Below are 20878 nucleotides of genomic sequence, written 5' to 3' on the forward strand. Positions count from 1 at the left end.
GCGTGTGTTCCAGTCCTTTGTCTGACTTGGGTATGTATAACTTGGGTATGTATAACTTTTTTTTCTCTGTTATCGTTTTATTTCTTTTTCTGTTATCTTTTTATTTCTTTTTCTAAATCAATACAAATGTTCTAAGAAATGATGAATATGCAACTAAGTGATGATATTGTGAATTACTGATAATGTATGCTGTTTTATTTTGTTTCTTTATTTTTTTAATTAATAAATAAATTTAAAAAAAAAGAGGATCACATATAGCCAAATCAGTCTTCATAAAGAAGGGATACTTTGCAAACAGGACATTAAGAAGCTATGGTAATAAAAGCAGTGTGGTGCTGTTGCAAGAATAGACAAACAGAACACTGGAACAGAATAGAAAGCTGGAAAACAGAACATTGGGTAGGTAAGCTGAGATAAAGGTGCTGCCTCAAATCAGTGAGGGAAAGCATAGAACTTCAGTAGACATCGTTGAGAAATCTAGCTCACTCTTGAGAGCAAAAACAAACAAACAAACAAAAAACTGGATCCTGGATTCCTATATAACATCAAAGTTGGGCTTTTGGTGAGTTAAACCACCTAAAAATGAAAGGTAAATCTATAAAACTTGTGGAGAAAATATAGAAAATATTTTCAACAGCCAGGGATGGGGAAGAACTTCTTAAACTTCATAATCACAAAATAAAAGGCAAAAACGATTAGATATTTATGTTAACTGAAATACACCACGGACAAAGTTATAAACAGATGAAAAGTGGGAGAAGATATTTGCAATGCCTAAAACTGAAAAGGGATTAATAAAAAAAACTAGAATATATAAGAACTCCTGTGAGAAACACAAAAATCCCTACAGAAAAAAGGGCAGGTGATATTGGGCAGTTTGTAGTTAAGAAAGCAGAAAATCTTACAAAAATATGAAATATGCTCAGACCGTGAGCAAATAAATCCTCATTGTTTAACCCAACCCGAACATTTCATGGCATTTGTTGACCAGCCCAGGAAACTAAAACAATGCATTTCACAATAAAAATTATTTTAAAGTAATTGGATTGGGCAATTTCTTAGGTTCTTTTTATCTTTGATGGTTTAAGGTTCAGACACTTCACAATAGGGTTTATTGTTGACCCTTCACTGGCAGTACAATTAGGTAATATGTTTTGAGATTTGTATACAGGAAAATTAGAAAGAGGGACACACTAACAAGGAATCACAGAATAGAAGAGTGGAAAGAAGATCCTGATGATCAGATTTAAGTCCCTTTTCTCAGGGAGCAACCGGAATTTTACTTGAGAGAGCGTGTGTTCCAGCCCTTTGTTTGACTTGGGTAAGTCTCTTCTTGAATCTCCAAGGTCCTCCCGCTGCCTTTGTAAATTGTAACATCAAATTCAAATAGGAGGATAATAATAATTATTATTGTTTTACAGTTGGGGAAACTGAAACCACAGGGGAACGCCATTAGTCTAAAATGTCAGCGCCACAGTTGGAACTCGGAGCTCCTAAATCCAACTCCCAGACCTGTGCACTGTCCCGTTAAACGAGGATTCTCTCCTTTGGTTTTGGGCCCACAGTTTGATGTCACAGATGAGCTGCTCCGGCCCCGCCCCTTCTGAAACCCCGCCTCCTTCCACAGCCCCGCCCCGCCCCGCCCCGGCGTTCGCAGAACCGCGCCCCCCCAACTCGGCCCTGCGCGGGCTTCTCGGCACGTCCCCGCCCCGCCTCTCTTCCGGCCCCGCCCCTCCTGGCTGCCATGACAACGAGTCCGCGCCCCGCGCACAGCTGCTACTCGGGCGGGACCCAGGCTGGACCGCGGGCCCCGGCCTGGGGGCCACAGCTGCCGCCGCCGCCGCCGCCACCTCGTCTCCTCCCCATCCCCGCCCCGCCCCGCGTCTTCCCGCCTCGCTCGGGCCAGTGGCAGGGGTCCCTCCCCGCCGTCCCACCCCGCCCGGATGCCGAAGGTGAAGGCGCTGCAATGCGCCTTGGCGCTGGAGATCCGCTCTGTGAGTATCTGTCGCGATCCCCCACCCACTGCCGTTTGGGTTTCAGAGAGCCCCGGAATTTACTCAGCGGCTCCTTCCTTCGTTCACCTGCGAGAACCCCGAATAACCTCAAACGCCCCATCGCTCTTCAAATTATCCTTTGGCAACCGTGACCCCCATGTCGCTTCGGTTTCCCCACCTCGGAATCATAAACACCCCTCCCCACCAACCGCGCAGAGGTCTGACCCCCCTCACCTCAATCCGCCTTTTACATCCCAGCTTCCGATTTTGATTTTTTTCAGATCATTTCCATACCTCCCCACAGTTCCACTCCCCACCTCCAACTTTCCGGGTCTGGGGGTGGCTTCTCTCTAAATTACACTTTGCTCTAGTTCTCCTAGCGGGCAAGTATTGCTAACCACGACCCACGACCCCGCACCCCAGTCTTCAGTTGGAAGATATTCCTCATGAAATCACTGCAAGCAGATACTTTCAGACAACTTTCCAAATTTCTAGTTTGTGAGAGGCGTTTATGTAAAATTCCCACACCCCAGCGACTGAAATGTGTCAACATTGCACAAAGTACTTTGCCATCTCCCCTAGGAGGTCTAAAACCTCATTTTAGACCTGTAGGTAATGACCTGCAAGCAGGTTGGAACCAAAATTCTTTATTCAGTTCCTTTCCCCCTTTTTTACTTTTCTTTCTCAGCCAGGTCTCCTGCGGTTGGAGGGTGGGGGTACTTAAAAATTCAGCAGCATTTCCATGGTTACCGTGTAAAGCAGTCCTTCCCATTTCTTTCCCTCATACCCTGCAGACTTTTTTTCACCACAGAATCCATGCTTGCACCCACCTCACCCCCGTGCCTTTCCTGGCTATCCTTCCTCGGTTTAGAATGATACTTCAGCAGCACAGAACTTCAGCCTCCAGGAAAGTCACAAGACTGTTTTAGATTTTTTGTTCGATCTTAAAAGAAGGGAAAGCTGGATGGAGCAGTGTCAGACAGACGTCTAGGAGAAGAAAGTTTTTTGTCCACTGATTTATCTCTAAGCCTGTAGAGATTTTATTTGCTGCTGTGTCAGAAACTCTATAGCCCTAACTTTCCTTAAAAGTTCCAGTCCCACAGCTGGCTCTTTGGCAACTTTTTGTGAAGTGAGAATAGTAAGGCAAAAGAATACATGCACTTCTACTTCCCTGCTTGGCCTGCGGCAGTTAATAATCGTCGGTCGTTCAGCCTCTGTAGGCTTTGTTATGGGCTGCTTCTTCCTCCTTGGCTAACCAATGGGGTTTAGCAGCCTGGTGAATGCAACTTCCTTAGAGGTTGGCTGCTGCTTCTCTTCCGTTGCCAATACAGACCTAAGAAGCAGCACTTTGTTGTGGTAAATGATTACTGCCTGGATGAAGTTGGAGAAATGTATTTGATTTTACTACCCTTTCTCCTTGGTATTAGTTGTACTGTGGAAATTGGATGACTATATGATGGAGGTTTATTATTCACCAAAAGCTAAAGAAAAAAGAATGCAGCTGGAAATAATACTCTATTTTTTTTTTCAACAAATATGTGGGTCACAGAATTTATAGTTCAAGAATTCTTAGATATCACTGGATTTAATCCCTTCTTTTTTGCATGTGAAAGAATTGAGCCTGGGCACAGTTATGTTATTTGTGTAGGATCACACAACTATTTAAGGACATATTTGTGTCAAGATCCTAAGTTTTCTGACCAGCCAAAGCCCTTTTTAAGTGGCTCTGATACTCAGAAGGAGCAAAAAAGCTCATTAGCAGTCTTAAAAGTTAAGCAAGCTTGATAAATTTGATCTTAATTGAATAAAGGAATTATGTGACCTTATATTTTTGACATCTCTTTTTTCAATTTAAGTTCTTATTTTTTACTTGTGTGATACAAAATTCAAAACTGTAAAATGATGTTTTCAGAGAAGTCTTGCTTCTAGCCCTGTCCTCTGAACCCTATTTCCCACTGATACCCATCTGCTTTTGGTAGTCATTTCTGTTGGTTTCTGATTTATTCTAGTGTTTCTCTTCATAATATAGGCAAATAGAAACACACACGTATGTATTCTTTTTTAATTTCCCTTCCTTTCTTTCACAAGGGGTAACATATAAACTATTCTGCAACTTGCTTTTTTCCCCCCACTTAACAGTATATCCTAGAGATGACTTTTTATCACTGATGTCCTCTTTTCCCTCAACTTTTTATTATTTTATAAAAATTTCAAACATGTGTCTCATGACCTATATATATTACTTTATTCTATATTCGTATATGTGTATGTATAACATATTTTGCTTAAAATTTGAAAGTAAATTGATGATGTCATGATATTCCACCCCTAAATACTTCAGTTTGCATCTTCTAAAACTAAGGACATAATCCTACATAACCATAACATTATCACGACTAAGATAATAAACAATTTCTCTATCTTTCTTCATTGTCCCCAAGATGGCATTATAGTTAATTTTTCCAAACCAATATCCAATCATGGTTTGTATTTGGTTGTTAAATCTTTTTAGTCCATTTTTATCTAAAACAGTCCTACATTTTTATTCTGATGACAGTCATCCTTTTCTTTTTCAATGAATTTTGATAAATTCATACATTCCTGTAACCATTACCCAAATGGATAAAAAACATCCCAGGAAATTCTCTTGTAACCCATTCAATTCCCACCCAGAGGCAACCACTATTCTTATTTCTATCACTGTAGATTAGCTTTGCCAGTACTTGAATCTTCATACAGGCATACCTAGTTTTATTGCACTTTGCTTCATTGTGCTTCACAGATATTGTGCTTTTTACAAATCAAAGGTTGTGGCAACCTTGCATCGAGAAAGTCTTTTGGCACCATTTTTCCCGGTACTATGTGCCAGGTAGAGTTGTGGATTTATTTCTAATTCTGCTTTAGACTGGGTATGTACTTTCAATCTGAGAATTTATGGATTTCTTTCATTCTGGAGAATTCTTAGTTATTATCTCTTCAGTACTATATTCTGATTTACCTATTAATTAAATTTCTGTCTACTCTATTGAGATTTTTAACTTCATGGACCATATTTCCAAGACACCTAATTTAATCTCTCTTTTTTAATATTCACCAATTCTTTTCATTTTTACTTGTTTTAATTTCATAATTTCTTGGGCTTTTTATGAAGATCTGCTCCTCTGTCACATGAAATATTTTAAATATTTATTTTTAAATTGAGATTATACAAATTTATCTCAATGTGTAGCAAGTTGCTAGATAGTATGTTGTGCAAACCCAGGCTCAAGCACAACAGAGATTTTTTAGCAAATGACTGCTTTATTACTTACATAGCACAAAGAACAGGGGAAGAGGTCGTATCATGACTGGTCTCCCCATGAAGGCCAACTGCTTGGGTCATGGTCAGTGGATGGCAACTCTGCATAATCCACTTCATGTCAGAGATGAAGGACCCTGTGCTGCCTAAGTTCTGGAGTTTTGTCTTGTCGTGGCTGGTCCACAGGGAAGGCCAACTGCTTGGGTCAGGGTCAGTGGACAGCAGCTCTGCATGACTTGTTTTATATTGGTGATGAAGGGCCCTGTGCTTCCTGTTTGTTTTTTATGTACGCTAGGGAAGGGGCTCTACCATTGAGCAAAAAAACATGTAGCAAACAACCTTTGTGTAGAGTTCCCACCCTGGCAAGCAGCTGGGGCTACTTTTTCCCATTTTCAGGTTCAAGATGCAGTGAGGCAGTTGTATTAGACCCTAAGTCTTCTCCCCTCTCTCCCAGGCTGTAAAATGGAAACATATGGAAACACTGCAAGCAAAGAAGCAAGAGGGAAAAGGAGAGGGGTAGGCAGGTAGGCAGGTAGGCAGGACTGGGAGATTAAGCTGCTGTGCCTGTGACTTACTCAGCACCTGATTGCCAATTTCGTTGATTTTCTTAGTGCGTGGGGTTGCATCAAAATTTTAGATCAATTTTGGGAGAATTGGTATCTTAACAATATTGTCTCTAAATCCGTGAACCTAGTATATCTTGCATATATTTAGGCTTTCAATTTCTTTCAGTGACGTTTTGTAGTTTACAGTGTACACATCTTACACATACTTTGTTAAATTTATAGCTAAGTGGTTCATGCTTTTTATTTTTTTTTTTGTTTTTATTTACTTTTGGTGGTGGTGGTTCATGTTTTTTTATGCTTTAATTAATGGTATTTTTAATTTAAATTTCTAATTTTTGCTGCTAGTATATTGTTTTAGTTTGCTGTCTGCTTGAATGTGACATATCAGAAATGGAACAGCTTTTAAAGGGAGAATTTATTCAGTTGCAAGTTTACAGTTCTAAAGCTGTGAAATTGTCCCAATTAAAGCAACGCTATAGAAATATCCATTCTAAGTCATCCAGGGAAGATACTTTGGTTCAAGAAGGCCAATAATGTTCAGAGTTTTTTTCTCAGCTGGAAAGGCACATGGTGAACATGGCGACCTCTCAGACTTCTTGTTTCATAAAGCCCCCTTGGGGGCATATTCCTTCCCACGAAGCCATAAAGTTGGGCGTGCACAGCAGCACTCTATTGTACAATGGAAATGGTATATACAAGATAAGGCCAGAGGGGTCTTGAAGGCACAAGTAAGTTACATGAAGAAGTGGCCCAAATGCCCATGGTCTCCACTCCTGCCACATTACCTTCTCTTTCCCAGACCAGAGCTGTGGCCTCTTGGGGTGTTCCTTACAGTGAATTGACAAGGAAGAGAAAACTTGGGCCTGGTTTACAGATGGTTTAGCACGATATGCAGGTACCACTCAAAGTGGACAGCTGCAGCACTACAACCCCTTTCTGGAGTATCCTTGAAGGACAGTGGTGAGGTAAAATCCTCCCAGTGGGCAGAACTTTGAACAGAACATCTGGTTGTTCATTTTGCTTGGAAGGAAAACTGGCCAGAGGTGCGTTTGTACACTGACTCACGGGCTTTTGCTAATGGTTTGGCTGGATGGTCAGGGACTTAGAAAGACCATAATTGGAAAATTGGTGACAAAGAGGTCTGGGGAAGAAGTATGTGTATAGACCTTTCTGAGTGGGCTGAAAACATGAACATATCTGTGTCCCATGTGAATGCACACCAGAAGATGACTTCAGCAGAAGAAGGTTTTAATAATCAAGTGGATATGATGACCCATTCCATGGATACCAGTCAGCCTCTTTCCCCAACAACTCCTGTCGTTGTTCAATGGGCTCATGAACAAAGTGGTCATGGTGGTAGGGATGGAGGTTATGCATGGGCTCAGCAACATGAGCTTCCACTCACCAAGGCTGACTTGGCTACGGCCACTGCTGAATGCTCAAACTGCCAGCAGCAGAGACCCACACTCAGCCCCCGATATGGCACCATTCCCCGAGGTGACCAGCCAGCTACATGGTGGCAGGTTGATTACATTGGACCACTTCCTTCATGGAAGGGGCAGCGATTTGTTCTAACTGGAATAGACGCATACTCTGGATATGCGTTTGCTTTTCCTGCATGTGATACTTCTGCCAAAACTACCATCTATGTGCTTACAGAATGCTTTATCTATTGCCATAGTATTCCACATAGCATTACTTCTGATCAAGGACAGGCCAGCACTTGCCCAACCAGACAGCAAATGAAGTATGGGAATGGGCACATGCTCATGGGATTCTCTGGTCTTACCATGTTCCCCATCATCCAGAAGCAGCTGTATTGATAGAACAGTGGAATGGCCTTTTGAAAACAATTACAGTGCCAACTAGGTGGCAATACCTTGAAAAACTGGGGTAATTAATGTTCAGAAAGCTGTATATGCTCTGAATCAGCGTCCGCTGTATGGTGCTGTTTCTCTCATAGCCAGAATCCATGGGTCCAGGAACCAAGGGGTGGAAATGGGAGTGGCACCACTCACTATTACCCCTAGTGATCCACTAGGAAAATTTTTGCTTCCTGTTCCTGTGACCCTGAGCTCTGCTGGTCTACAGGTTTTAGTTCCAAAAGGGAGAGTGCTTTCAGCAGGAGAAACAACAATGATTCCATTGAACTGGAATCTCAGACTGCCACCTGGTCCCTTTGGGCTACTTATGGCCATGGATCCACAAGCCAAGGAGGGGATTGCATTATCATCTGGGGTGATCGACCCTGACTATCAAGGGGAAATAGGACTGCAACTACACAATGGAGGTAAAGAAGAGTTTTCCTGGAATATAGAAGATCCCCTAGGGCATCTTTTATTACTACTATGCCCTGTGATTAAAATCAATGAAAAACTGCAACAGCCCAATCCAAGCAGGACTACCAATGGGTCTGAAACTTCAGGAATGAAGATTTGGGTTACCCCACCAGGCAAAGAACCACGGACAGCTGTAGTGCTTGCTGAGGGTAAAGGGAACATGGAATGGGTAGTGGAAGAAGGTAATGATAAATATGAACTATGACTACATGGTCAGTTACAGAAATGAGGACTGTGGTGCTGTTTATTCCTTTTATACTATTTAAGTTGTAAGATAACAAGTTTAAGAATGAATATTACCTAAGGACTTGCACCCTATTCTGGAAAGAGTTAATGTGTTTCCAGTTATATGCAAGACAGTTGAGTATTGTTAAGTGAAAGAAAAAAATGTGTGTTTTAATGTTTTTTTTTTAGAAATTTGGTATGGTTTCAGGTGGTATATATAGCTGCCAAGTTGACAAGGGGTGGACTGTCATGGTCAAGTTCATGTGTCACTTGGCCAAGTGGTGGTACCTGTTTGTCTGGTTGGGCAAGTGCTGGCCTGTCTGTTGCAATGGGGACATTTCATAGAATTAAATCATGATCAGGTCAGCTGCATCCACAGCTGATTCCATTTGTTATCAGCCAAGGGGAGTGTCTTCTGCAATGAGTGATGCTCAATCTAATCACTGAAAGTCTTTTAAGGAAGATCCAGAAGAGACGGGCTCTCTTCCTGCTTTGGCTGGTGAGCCTCTCCTGTGGAGAGACCCTCCATTGGAATCTTCGACTTCACAGTATGCCCTGCCGATTTTGGACTCTGCGTCCCCACGGTCACATGAGATACTTTTATTAATTTTATATTTGTGAGTGTTCCCTGTTGATTCTGTTTCTCTAGAGAACCCTACCTAATACACTATGTGTGCTGCTTTGAAAGGATATATGTCCCCTAGAAAAGCCATATTTTAATGTAAATCCCATTTCATAAAGGCAGAATAATCCCTATTCAATACCATATGTTTGAATCTGTAATTAGATCATCTCCCTGGAGATGTAATTCAATCAAGAGTAGTTAAGCTGGATTGTGTGAAATGTGTCTCCACCCATTTGGGTGGGTCTTGATTAGTTTCTGAAGTCCTATAAAAGAGGAAACATTTTGGAGAATGAAGGAGATTCAAAGAGAGCAGAGAATGCTGCAGCACCACGTAGCAGAGAGTCCACTAGCCTGCACTTTGGAGATGAAGAAGGAAAATGCCTCCTGGGGAGCTTCATGAAACAGGAAGCCAGGAGAGAAAGCTAACAGATGACGTGCTCATCATGTGCTCTTCCAGCCAAGGGAGAAACTGTGACTGTGTTCACCATGTGCCTTCTCACTTGAGAGAGAAACCCTGAACTTTATCAGCCTTCTTGAACCAAGGTATCTTTACCTGGATGCCTTAGATTAAACATTTCTATAGACTTGTTGTAATTGGGGCATTTTCTTGACCTTAGAACTGTAAACTAGCAACTTATTAAGTTCCCCTTTTTAAAAGCCTTCTGTTTCTGGTATATTGCATTCTGGCAGCTAGCAAATTAGAACAGTGGTGAATCACAGTGATTTATTTTTATTAACTTTTGAATCACCATATTAACAGACTGTAGAAGAAAAGTATATGATCATCTCAATACATGCAGAAAAAAATTTGAAAGAAGTTTCCTTAAATTTAATACTAAATCTTTTGGAAGTGATTTAATTACATCCCTCAAATTTTGTTATGTTGTTTTTTTCTTTTTCATGCATTTGAAAATATTTTCTAATTACTCTTTTAATTTCTTCTTTGAACCATGCTTGATTTAGGAATGTATTGTTCAATTTCCAAATATTTAGCTATTTTTCTAGATACTTAATTCCATTGTGGTAAGTAAACATACTCTGCATGACGTCAGTCATTTTTAATTAATTGAGAACTGTTTTATGGTCCACAATATAATCTGTCTTGGTGAATGATTTCTTGTGGACTTAAAAAAATGTGTATCCTTCTCTTATTAGAAAAAATATTTTATAAGCATCAATTAGGTCAAATTAGTTGAATGTTGTTCACATCTTCTATATCCTTAATGACTTTTTTAAAAAACTTTTTTATTGTATAATATAACATACATACAAAGCAAAGAAAGAAAAAAGCGATAGTTTTCAAAGCACTCTTCAACAAGTAGTTATGGGCAGATCCCAGAGTTTGTCATGGGCTACCATAGCATCATCTCAGATTTTTCCTTCTAGCTGCTCCAGAATATAGGAGGCTAGAAGGAATAAGTATTTTTTTATCATCACAATCGACTTTTTTCCTGTGAAAAATAACATATATACAGAAAAGTAATAAGTTTCAAAGCACAGCATCAAAATTAGTTCTAGAACAGATTTCAGAGTTTGGTATGGGTTACAATTCCACAATTTTAGGTTTTTACTTCTAGCTGGTCTAAGATACTGGAGACTAAAAGAGATACCATTTTAATGATTCAGCAGTCATATTTGTTTGTTAAACCCTACCTTCTACATATAACTCTACCATCACCTTTGATCTTTCTATCCTATTCTTTAGGGTATTTGGGCCATTCTAACTTTTTTCAAGTTGGAAGGAGCTGTCAGTAGTATGGGATCAGGAGATGGAACTAGCTGATGTCCTGGAGAGGCTGGGTACTCTAGGCTTCAGGACTTGTCTCGTCCAGGGACCCATCTGGAGGTTGTAGGTTTCAGGAAAGTGACCCTAGTACATGGAACCTTTGTAGAATCTTATATATTGCCCTAGGTGTTCTTTAGGATTAGCTGGAATGGTTTTGGTTGGGGTTTGGCCAGTTATAATAGGTAGCAATGTCTAACTGAAGCTTGCATAATAGTGACCTCCACAGTGTTCTCTGACTCAATTTGAACTCTCTCAGACACTGATACTTTATTAGTTACGCTTCTTTCCCCCTTTTTAGTCAAGGTGTAATTGTTAATCCCATGGTGCCAGGGCCTGACTCATCCCTGGGATTCATCTCCTATGCTGCTAGGGAGGCTTTCACCCCTGCATGTCATGTTCCACATAGCAGGGAGGGCAGTGGCTTTACATACAGAGTTGGGCTTAGAGTGAGTGAGTCCACATCTAAGCAACAAAAGAGGTCCTCCAGGAGTAACTCCTAGGCATACTTATAGGTAGGCTAAGCTTCTCTGCTACATATATGAGCTTCACAAGAGTAAACCTCAAAAGCAAGGGCTTGGCCTATTATTGATAGGATGTTTGACACAGTACCAAGGGATTCCTCATGGTAAAGTTTAATAGTTCCTTATTTTTTCTCCCATCCCTCAAGGGACTTTGCTAATACTTTTTGATTATCTGCTTAATCCAGGCATTGCATTTAAGATATACAGTTTTAAAGGCCCTAATTCTTATTCTGGGCTCCCTGTGTTTCAGTTGTTCAAATGAGCTATCTAGACAGGTTGAGTGAGATTATGTGCTACAGAAAATTTAGGTTCTGGACAAAATAAACATTTCTTCCTTTGTTCTCAAAGAGTAGGTACAGTTCTAAAATACAATGTTTTCCTTACCCCTGTGTTCTGAATTGCCTTAATACCAACATGATCGGTTTTGTTCTTATCTCTAAATACCAGTCATAGATATATAAAACAGCCTCTCAAAATCCAGAAATAATAATTACCACTCTGGAATAAATGTGTCTGCCATAGGAGCTTACAATCAAGGCCCCTGTTTTTTATAAGCATTTTCTAAAGGAGACCATACAATAATTGTTCTTTAGTTTCTGGCTTGTTTTGCCTCACCAAATGTCCCAAAGCTTCATTCACATCGTTGCATGCCTCATGACTTCATTCTTTTTTTGTAGCAGCACAATATTCAATCATACGTATACACCATTGTTTGTCAATCTGCTTCTCAGTCAGTGCATCCTTCATCCACCTGCATTCATTAGGCATCAAGTACAATGCCCAAAGTCCACAGTCCCTCAACGCTTTCAATTTTAGATAATTTCATTATTCCCAAGAGAAAGATAACCAGTAAACACACCCTCACCAAATAGGAAATCTAAACCTCCCCTTAACTCTTATGCCTCCCCCCATTATTTACCCCTGCTATTGCTGATATTTTCCTATTAAACATAGCCCATAGCATGCAGTAGCAGTTTTCCCCCTGTACCCTGAACTTAAACACCCTTTGTACATGAATCATACCTTTGAAGTAGTTCTTGTAAGAACTTATTTATATTTTTAGTGTTAATCAGAGGGACACATACGTCTTTACCACCCCTTTCAATCATGTTTACCTTCAGTATGGTAATATTACTTATACACCACTAGAGAACCACCTTCACTTCTATCTATTCCCTTACATTGGAGGTCAATCTCATTAGCTAACCGTTCACCCATCTCTAGCTTCTATGTATCTGTAAGTCACCTATATTATGCATGATAAGCTGCCGATTTTACCTATGATCATAAAAGTGGAGTCATACAGTATGTATCCTTTTGTGTCTGGCTTATTTCACTCAGCATTATATCCTCCAGGCTCATCCATCTTGTCATGTGCTTCAGAATGTCATTTCGTCTTACTGTTGCATAATATTCCATTGTATGTTATCTACCACATTTTGTTATTCCACTCACCTGTTGATGGCATTTGTATTGTTTCCATCTTGGTGATTGTGAATAATGCTGCTATGAACATTGGATGTCTGTTTGTGTCACTGCTTTCAGCTCTTCTGGGTATATACCAGGTAGTGCTATTGCTAGGTCATAGGGGAACTCAATATTTAGTTTCCTAAGGAATTGCCAAACTGTCTTGTATAGCGACTGTACCATTAAACATTTCCACCAGAAGTGCGTAAGTGTCTCAATTTCTCCACATCCTCTCCAACATTTGTAGTTTCCTGTTTGTTTAAAAACAGCCATTCTTAAAGGTGTGAGGTGGTATTTCATTGTAGTCTTGATCTGCATTCCCTTTAGCTGATGAAAATGAGCATCTCTTCATGTGCTTTTGAGCCATCTGTATTTGCTCTGCAGAAAAATGCCTATTCATATATTTAGCCTATTTTATAATTAGGTTGTTTGTTTTTTCATTGTTGAGTTATAATTTTTTTTATGTATACAGGATATCAAACCTTTGTCCAATATGTGATTTCCAAATATTTTCTCCCATTGAGTTGGCTGTCTCTTCACCTTTTTCACAAAATCTGTTGAGATGCAGAAGCATTTGATTTTGAGAAATTCCCATTTATCAGTTTTTCTTTTGTTGCTTGTGCTTTGGGTGTAAAGTTTAGGAAGCTACCTCCTGTCATTATGTCTTGAAGATATTTCCCTACATTGTCTTTTAGAAACTTTATGGTGCACATTAATTAGTTCTTATATTTAGGTGCTTGATCCACTTTCAGTTAATTTTTGTATAGGATGTAAAGTAAGTATCCTCTTTCATTCTTCTGGCTATTAATATCTAGTTCTCCCATGCCCATTTATTGAAAAAACTATTTTGTCCCAGTTCAGAGGATTTGGGTGCCTTGTCAAAAATCAGTTAGCCATAGATTTGGTGATATATTTCTGCACTCTCGATTCATTTCCATTGGTCAATACATCTATCTTTGTGCTGGTACCATGCTGTTTTGACCACTGTGGCTTTATAATAAGTTTTAAAGTCAGGAAGGGATAATCCTTCCACTTGTTTTTCTTTTTTAGGATGCTTTTAGCCATTCAGGGTCTCTTTCCCTTCCGGATAAATTTGGTAAGTAGCTTTTCTTAGTCTTCCAAGTAAGTTGTTAGAATTTTGATTGGTACTGTGTTGAACCTGTATATCAATTTGGGTACAATTGCCAACTTAATTATACTTAACCTTCCTATCCATGAGCAGTTACCTTCAATTCCTACCTTTTGAAGTGTTTTTATCAGAAAAGGATGTTGTATTTTGTATTTTGTTGAACGCTTTTTCATAATCAATTGAGATGTTCATGTGATTTTTCCTTTCTGATTTATTAATGTGCTGTATTGCATTAATTGCAGTTCTTGTGTTGAACCATCCTTGCATTCCTGGTATAAACCCTACTTGGTTGCGGTGTATAATTCTTTTAGTGTGCTGTTGGATTCGATTTGCTAGATTTTGCTGAGAATTTTTACAGTATGTTCATTAGCAGATTGGTCTGTAGTTTTCCTTTCTTATAGCATTTTACCTGATTTTAGTGTTAAAATGGTATTATCCTCATAAAATGAGTTATGTAGTGTTCGTTTTCACTCAGTTTTTTGGGAACAGTTTGAGCAGGACTTGGGTCATTCTTTTTGGAATGTTTGATAAAATTCCCTGTGAAGCCATCTGGCCCTGGGCTTTTCTTTATAGGGTGATTGTTGATAACTGATTGAATCTGTTTATTTGTGATTGGTTTGTTGAAATCTTCTATTTCTTCATGAATCACTGTAGGTTGTTTGTGTGTCTCCAGGAATTTGTCCATTTCATCTAAGTTGTTTAGTTTGTTGGCATATAATTGTTCATAATATCCTCTTATGATTTTTTTTTTACTTCTTCAGGGTCTGTGATAATGCACCCCTTCTCTTTTCTGATTTTATTTGCATCCTCTCTCTTTTTTTTCTTTGTCAGTCTTGCAGGTGGCCCATCAATTTTATTAATTTTTCAAAGAAACAACTTTTGGCTTTATTGATTCTTTCTATTGCTGTCGTCTCCTCCCATTCATTTAACTCTGCTTTAATTTTTGTTATTTCTCTTCTTCTATTTGCTTTGTGTTAGTTTGCTGGTCTTTCTCAAGTTCCTCCAGGTGAGCAGGTAAGTCCATGATATTTGCTCTTTCTTGGGTTTTTTTTTTTTTTTTTTTCATGGACAGGCACCAGAAATTGATCCTGGGTCTCCGGCATGGCAGGCAAAAATTCTACCTGCTGAGCCCCCGTTACACCGCCCTTTCCTGTTTTTTAATATAGGCATTTAGGGAAATAAATTTCCCCCTCAGCACAGTGCTTGCTGCATCCCATAAGTTCTGATAAGTTGTATTCTTATTTTCATTCATCTCCAGATAGCTACTAATTCCTCTAGCAATTTCTTCTTTGACCCACTGATTGTTTAAGAATGTGTTATTTAATCTTCATGTATTCGTGAAAGTTCTTGTTCTTTGGTGGTTATTGATATCCAGCTTCATTCCATTGTGATGAGAAAGTGCTTTGAATAATTGCAGTGTTTTTAAATTTATAAAGACCTGTTTTGTGCCCCAGTATATGATCTATCCTGGAGAATGTACTATGAGCACTAGAGAAGAATGTATTTCCTGGTGTTTTGGGGTGTCTGTTAGGTCTAATTCATTTATCAAGTTGTTTAACTTCTCTATTTCTTTGTTGATCTTCTGTCTGGTTTTTCTGTCTATAGAGGAGAATGGTGTATTGAAGTCTCTAACTATTATTGTTGAAACATCTGTTGTTGTCTTGAGTTTTGCCAATGTCTGTCTCATGTCCTTTAGAGCACCTTTATTGGGAGCATAAACATTTATGATTGTTATTTCTTCTTGATGAATTTTCCCTTTTATTAATATATAGTGTCCTTGGTCTCTTATGATGTCTTTACATTCAAAGCCAATTTTGTTCAATATTCGTATAGTTACTCCTGCTTTCTTTTGGTTACAACTTGCATGGAGCATCTCTTTTTCTATCCTTTCACTTTAAATCGACTTGTATTTTTTTCAACTGGCAGAATGTCCTTTAGTATTTCTAGTAGGGCCAGTCTCTTGTTGACAAATTCTTTCATGATTTGTTGTCTGTGAAAATTTTAATCTTTCCTTCAGTTTTGAAGAACAGTTTGGCTGAGTAAAGAATTCTTGGCTGGAAGTCTTTCTCTTTTGGGATCTTAAATATCTCATATCACTCCCTTCTCACCTCCGTGGTGCCTGTTGATTAGTCTGAACTCAGTCTTATATGGTTTCCCTTGTATGTAGTAGATTGTTTTTCTCTTGCTGCTTTCAGGATTTTCTGCTTCTCTTCTCTATTTGACAGACTAGTATGTGTCTTGGGAAAGGCCTATTTGGATTTATTCTATTTGGAGTTCGTTGAGCCTCTGACTTGCGTATTTATGTCATTTATAAGGATTGCAAGGTTTTCCCCCATTATATCCTCCCCTAATCTTCTTAGGCCTTTACTATTCTCTTCTCCTTCTGAGACATGAATTATTCTTACATTTGTGTGCTTTGTTTTGTCCATCATTTCCCTGAGATCCAATTCAAATTTTTCCACCTTTTTTTGCCATTTGCTGTTTTGAGTGTTCAAAATCAGTTGTCCTGCCCTCTAGTTCCCTTATTCTTTCTTCTGCCTCTTCAAATGTGCTGTTGTGTGTCTCTAGTGTGTTTGTTTTTTGGTCTATAGCATCTTTAATCTCTGTGATATCTGCTTTTTATTCTTTCAAATTCTCATTTATGCTTTGTTCCAGATCTTAGAGAGAACACTTTCAGCCTTTAAAGTTTGGGTGTGATGTTACCTGTGGTTTTCTCATATATACCCTTTTAACACGTTGAGGAAATTTCCTTCTTTTCCTATTTTTCTAAGTGTTTTTAACAGGTAAGGATGCTGGATTTTGTCCAATGCTTTTTCTGCAACATCTGTGATGATCATGTTATTTTTACCTTTGCTTGTTAATATAATACATTGATTGGTTTCCTTGTGTCTAACTACCCTTGTATACCTGAAATAAACCCTAGTTGGCCTTTGTGATGTAAAAAACAAACAAAACAAACAAATTCCTCTTTATGCTCTTCTAGTGTGTTCTTGATCTCCTTCATGTCATTAGCCATCCCATTTATTTTGTTTAGACTAGTTATGTGAACATCTTTGGTTAGTTGTTCCAATGTCTGTGTGTCCTCTGTGTTTTAATTTGGTTGTTAGCATGGGCTGTATCTGTCTGCATCATGATATGTGTAGTGATCTTCTGTTGTCTTCATGGCATGTAAATATCTTGATTGGTTTACTTTGGACATTTATTTCCTTCAATAGTCTAAAGCCTTGTTTTTGTGGGATGGATGTGGAGCAGGATGCAGGGTGCAGGGTGGGTCACAACAGTGTGGTGATGCATTGCAGTTTAGGCATAGGCGCCTGTTGAGGATGCTGTGCTGTTGCCTGTGAGCCTGGGTGCCCAACGGTGGGGAGGATATAGCTGTGCAGGTGCATGGTTCTGGAGGGCTGGTCCCTGGTGTGCACTGATCTAGGGTACAGGGTCCTTTGTGCTCATGTGCAGAGCTCAGGGCAGTGGGTTGGCATTGCACCTGTGTGGGCTGGGGGTGGATATGGCCTAGCTGCGCTGGTCAGTGCTTGCCTAGAGCTGGGGGGCATGTGCATGCACAGATCTGGGAAGGCCATAAACTGATGTACATGTGCGCAGAGCTTGGGGTGGGGTGGGGTGGGGTACATGATTGTATGGGCTGGGGGTGGGTGCAGCCTGGGTATGGAGGTTAGTGCCTGTAACCTTTATGTGCTGGTGACCACCTGCAAGGGGCATGGATGAGGAGTTAGGGCTTGGGAGGGGCAGAGTAAGACTATACTTTTGTGGGAGAAGTGGGTTGGGCTGGGGTAGGCATAGGCGCACGTGAGGTGGGTATTTGCATGGGGAGTTGGCGGAGCAGGGGTGCTTAGAGCAAGGGGAGGGGGTGCGTGATGAGGTTCAGGTGCATGGGCTGTGGGGTGGGTCATAGGTCAGGGAGCTGTGCCAGTGAGGGTTGCGCCTTCAAGGAATGTGGCTTGGCTTACTTTGTAGTTCCCATATCCCTGCCTGTTCACTCCTGAGGGCTCCGGGCTTCTGCATTAGGCTGGATGGTCTCTAGTTCTTTGTTTCTCAGTTCCTCAGCTTTTGCAAGCAGGGCTTCCCTATGTGATGCAGAAGACTCTCCCAGGCCACTTACATCCTGGAATCACCATCTCAATCGCCCTCCTGTCCCTTTTCAAGCTGTTCTTTGGAGCAGGGATGAGCTTGACCTATCTTATTCTGCCATCTTCCTGGAACTCAAGATGTGTGGGTTTTTATAGATCCCTTTTTCAGGCTGAGAAAACTCCTTTATAATCCTAGTATGTTGAATATTTCTATCATGGAAGGATATTGGATCTATTCAAATACTTTTTCTATGTCTATTGGAATGATCATGTATGTTTTGTCCTTTATTCTATTAATATGGCACATCACATGATTTTTAGATGTTAAAGCAACCTTGCACTCCTGGGATAATTCTCTTTTGGACATAATGTATAATCATTTTTTTATGTTTCCAGATTTGACTTGCTAGTATTTGTTGATGATTTTTGCATTTATTTCCATTTCAGTTGTTACATATGTATAATTTCTGTCTTCTTATTACTGTTCTGTATTTGATGAGACCAGATTGTCGTATTTTGCTTTAGTTCTGTAGACATGTTTTCTGTTAGTTTTTTGTATATAATTTTTATTTTTGGCATGGGCAGGCATCGGAAATCAAATCCAGGTCTCTGGCATGGCAGGTGAGAATTCTGCCACTGAGCCACCATTGCACTACCCTGTATATAATTTTAATAACTGATATAAACACTTTTGTCTGGTAAGCCCAATTTATGGCCTTCCTTAAATTTGTCTTCTTTTGACTCCTTTTTTTTCCCTGTGTATAGGCCATACTTTTCTGTTTCTTTGTATGATTTGTAATTTTTTTTGAGAAGTGGACATGCTAAATATTTTAATGTGACAACTCTATAGGTCAGATACCCCCTCCCCTCCATTTGTTGTTATTGCTGCTGTTTGCCATTATTCTTGCTGTTTGCTTAGTTACTTTCACATTTTTTAAAGTGTATTCTTTGTCATCTGTGGCCACTGAATTCTTTCCAGTCAGTTTTATGGTCCTCTAATTATTGAAGTTTTGCTTCCTTAAATGTGAAGTGAAGGTTAAGCCTTTGCTGAGGATTTTGTGTGCATTTTGGGGTATATTTTCAGTTTTCTGGCAGACAGTTTACATGTCTGCCTTTGCCTTCACATCTTACTTTCCCAGAGTTTTAAGGTCAATCAGAGGTGAAAGATTAGGGTATTCTCAGGTCTTTCCTGGGCATGTCCCTGCTCTGCACTTGTGTGTGGACTTCCACATTACTAGGAATACAGCTGAGCTTGTGAAGACCCCTATTGACACATGTTTCCAAAGCTTTGTTTTTAAAGTGTTTTGGTTTTATTGTTTTCCCCAACTGCTGTCACTGCCTCAGACAGCCCCTTTTTGTTGCTTGCTCTGAGTAAGTTCTGATTTAGGTCAAATGGACAGAAGTCCTGCAGGTGGGAGTTTCCAGGGAATGGCCAGACAGATCAAATAATAATTCCCTGGGATAGGCCTTTGGGTAGCTGAAAACTTGTTCTCTTCTAGTGGCTGCTGGGCTGTGGATTTTTACATATTCCATGGTTCTGTGACTTTTTTATTTTTAGAAGGTACTGTAGATCTGAGTAGAGAGGGATGAGAATAAGGACTGTTAAATTGCCACAAGGCTCAGGTTTTGTGTGTGTGTGCGTGTGTGAAATTCAACTATTTTTCATGAATAAATATTCCCTGGATTGTTGTAGACTTCTGGTTAATTTCCTGAGTTCTGAAAAAGTTGACTTTGACAATTTTTGCCAATGCTCTTACTGCTTTTATAGCGATTTTCATTGGCCCTTGTTCTACCATTCTAGAAGTGCTCTCTCTGTAGGTTAAAGTAGGTTTTTGGTGGAGAGCATATCATGTATCTTTTTTTTTTAATCAAACCTAACAATTTCTGTCTTTCAGTTGGAATGCTTAGAACATAGACATTTATGTAATTATCCATATGGTTCATTTAAATCAACTGTCTTGCTAATTTTTTCTGTTTGTCTCATATGAGTTTCTTTACCCCCTGTTCCTGCTTTCTTTTGGAAAGTTGATTGGTGTTCCTTTAAAAGATGGTAGCATTTGTAGAATTGTGGATAAGAAAAGAAAAAGTCATGCTTTCAGTCATCTGTTGCAAATTGGAAAGAGATTTATCAGTTTCCAGTGAAGACAATTAGAGCAGCACTAAGAACAGAAATATAACATATGCCACAAATGTGAGCCAAGGATGAAATTTCAAATTTTCTAGTAGCTAAATTAAAAAAAGTTAAAAGAAGAAAATGAAATTAATTTTAATAATATATTTTCTTAAATCCATATCTTCAAAATATTATCCTTTTAACATGTTATCATTATTATGTTAGTGAGGTATTTTACATTTTTTTTGTACCAGTTCTTCGAAATCTGGTATGCATTTTACACTTACAGTACATCTCAGTTTGGATTAGCCACATCTATAGACATAAGTGGCTGGCAGCTACCATATTGAACACAAATTTAGAGGAACTCTCTAAGTCAGGCTTGACTTTAATGAAGCTGAGCAAGAAATGAAGTTGATTGACAGATTTGTTGAGGACCTTGATTTTAATGATCAATAGGGAATATATAAGGGCAAAAATGGAAAACAGAGGAAAGCGAGATGAAGTCAAATAGCAGGCATAGAAAATAATCTTAATTGCTAAGTGCAAAGGAACATGAAGTCTTTGTTATTTATTTAATGTAGTAGTCTATGCTAAGACTGCAGAAGATAGGGTTTTCAGTATGACAATTTTGAAGCTAGAATTGATTAAATGTTCTGTTAAGCACTGCTGTAAACACTCTGACTGCATTAACTCATTTAATCTTATGACTGATTTTTTGTATGCCCTT

General features: G+C 39.3%; 1 protein-coding gene across 7 annotated transcripts in view; it reads left to right on the top strand.

Annotated features, from left to right (window-relative positions):
- The first annotated feature begins 439 nt into the window (after positions 1–439).
- Positions 440–20878, top strand: part of SPATA6 (spermatogenesis associated 6) — a 211618-nt gene continuing 191179 nt past the window's right edge. For 5 of the 7 annotated variants that reach the window (XM_077149735.1, XM_077149736.1, XM_077149737.1 and 2 more), the window contains exon 1: positions 1755–1994. In XM_077149735.1, coding sequence (XP_077005850.1) covers positions 1944–1994 — 51 coding nt within the window. In that variant the 5' untranslated portion in view covers positions 1755–1943. Of the gene's footprint in view, positions 563–1199; positions 1322–1754; positions 1995–20878 lie in introns of those variants that run through there. The other 2 variants (XM_077149739.1, XM_077149740.1) reach the window with 2 other exon arrangements.

This window comes from Tamandua tetradactyla, chromosome 2, assembly GCF_023851605.1.
Source record: "Tamandua tetradactyla isolate mTamTet1 chromosome 2, mTamTet1.pri, whole genome shotgun sequence".
NCBI lineage: Eukaryota > Metazoa > Chordata > Mammalia > Pilosa > Myrmecophagidae > Tamandua > Tamandua tetradactyla.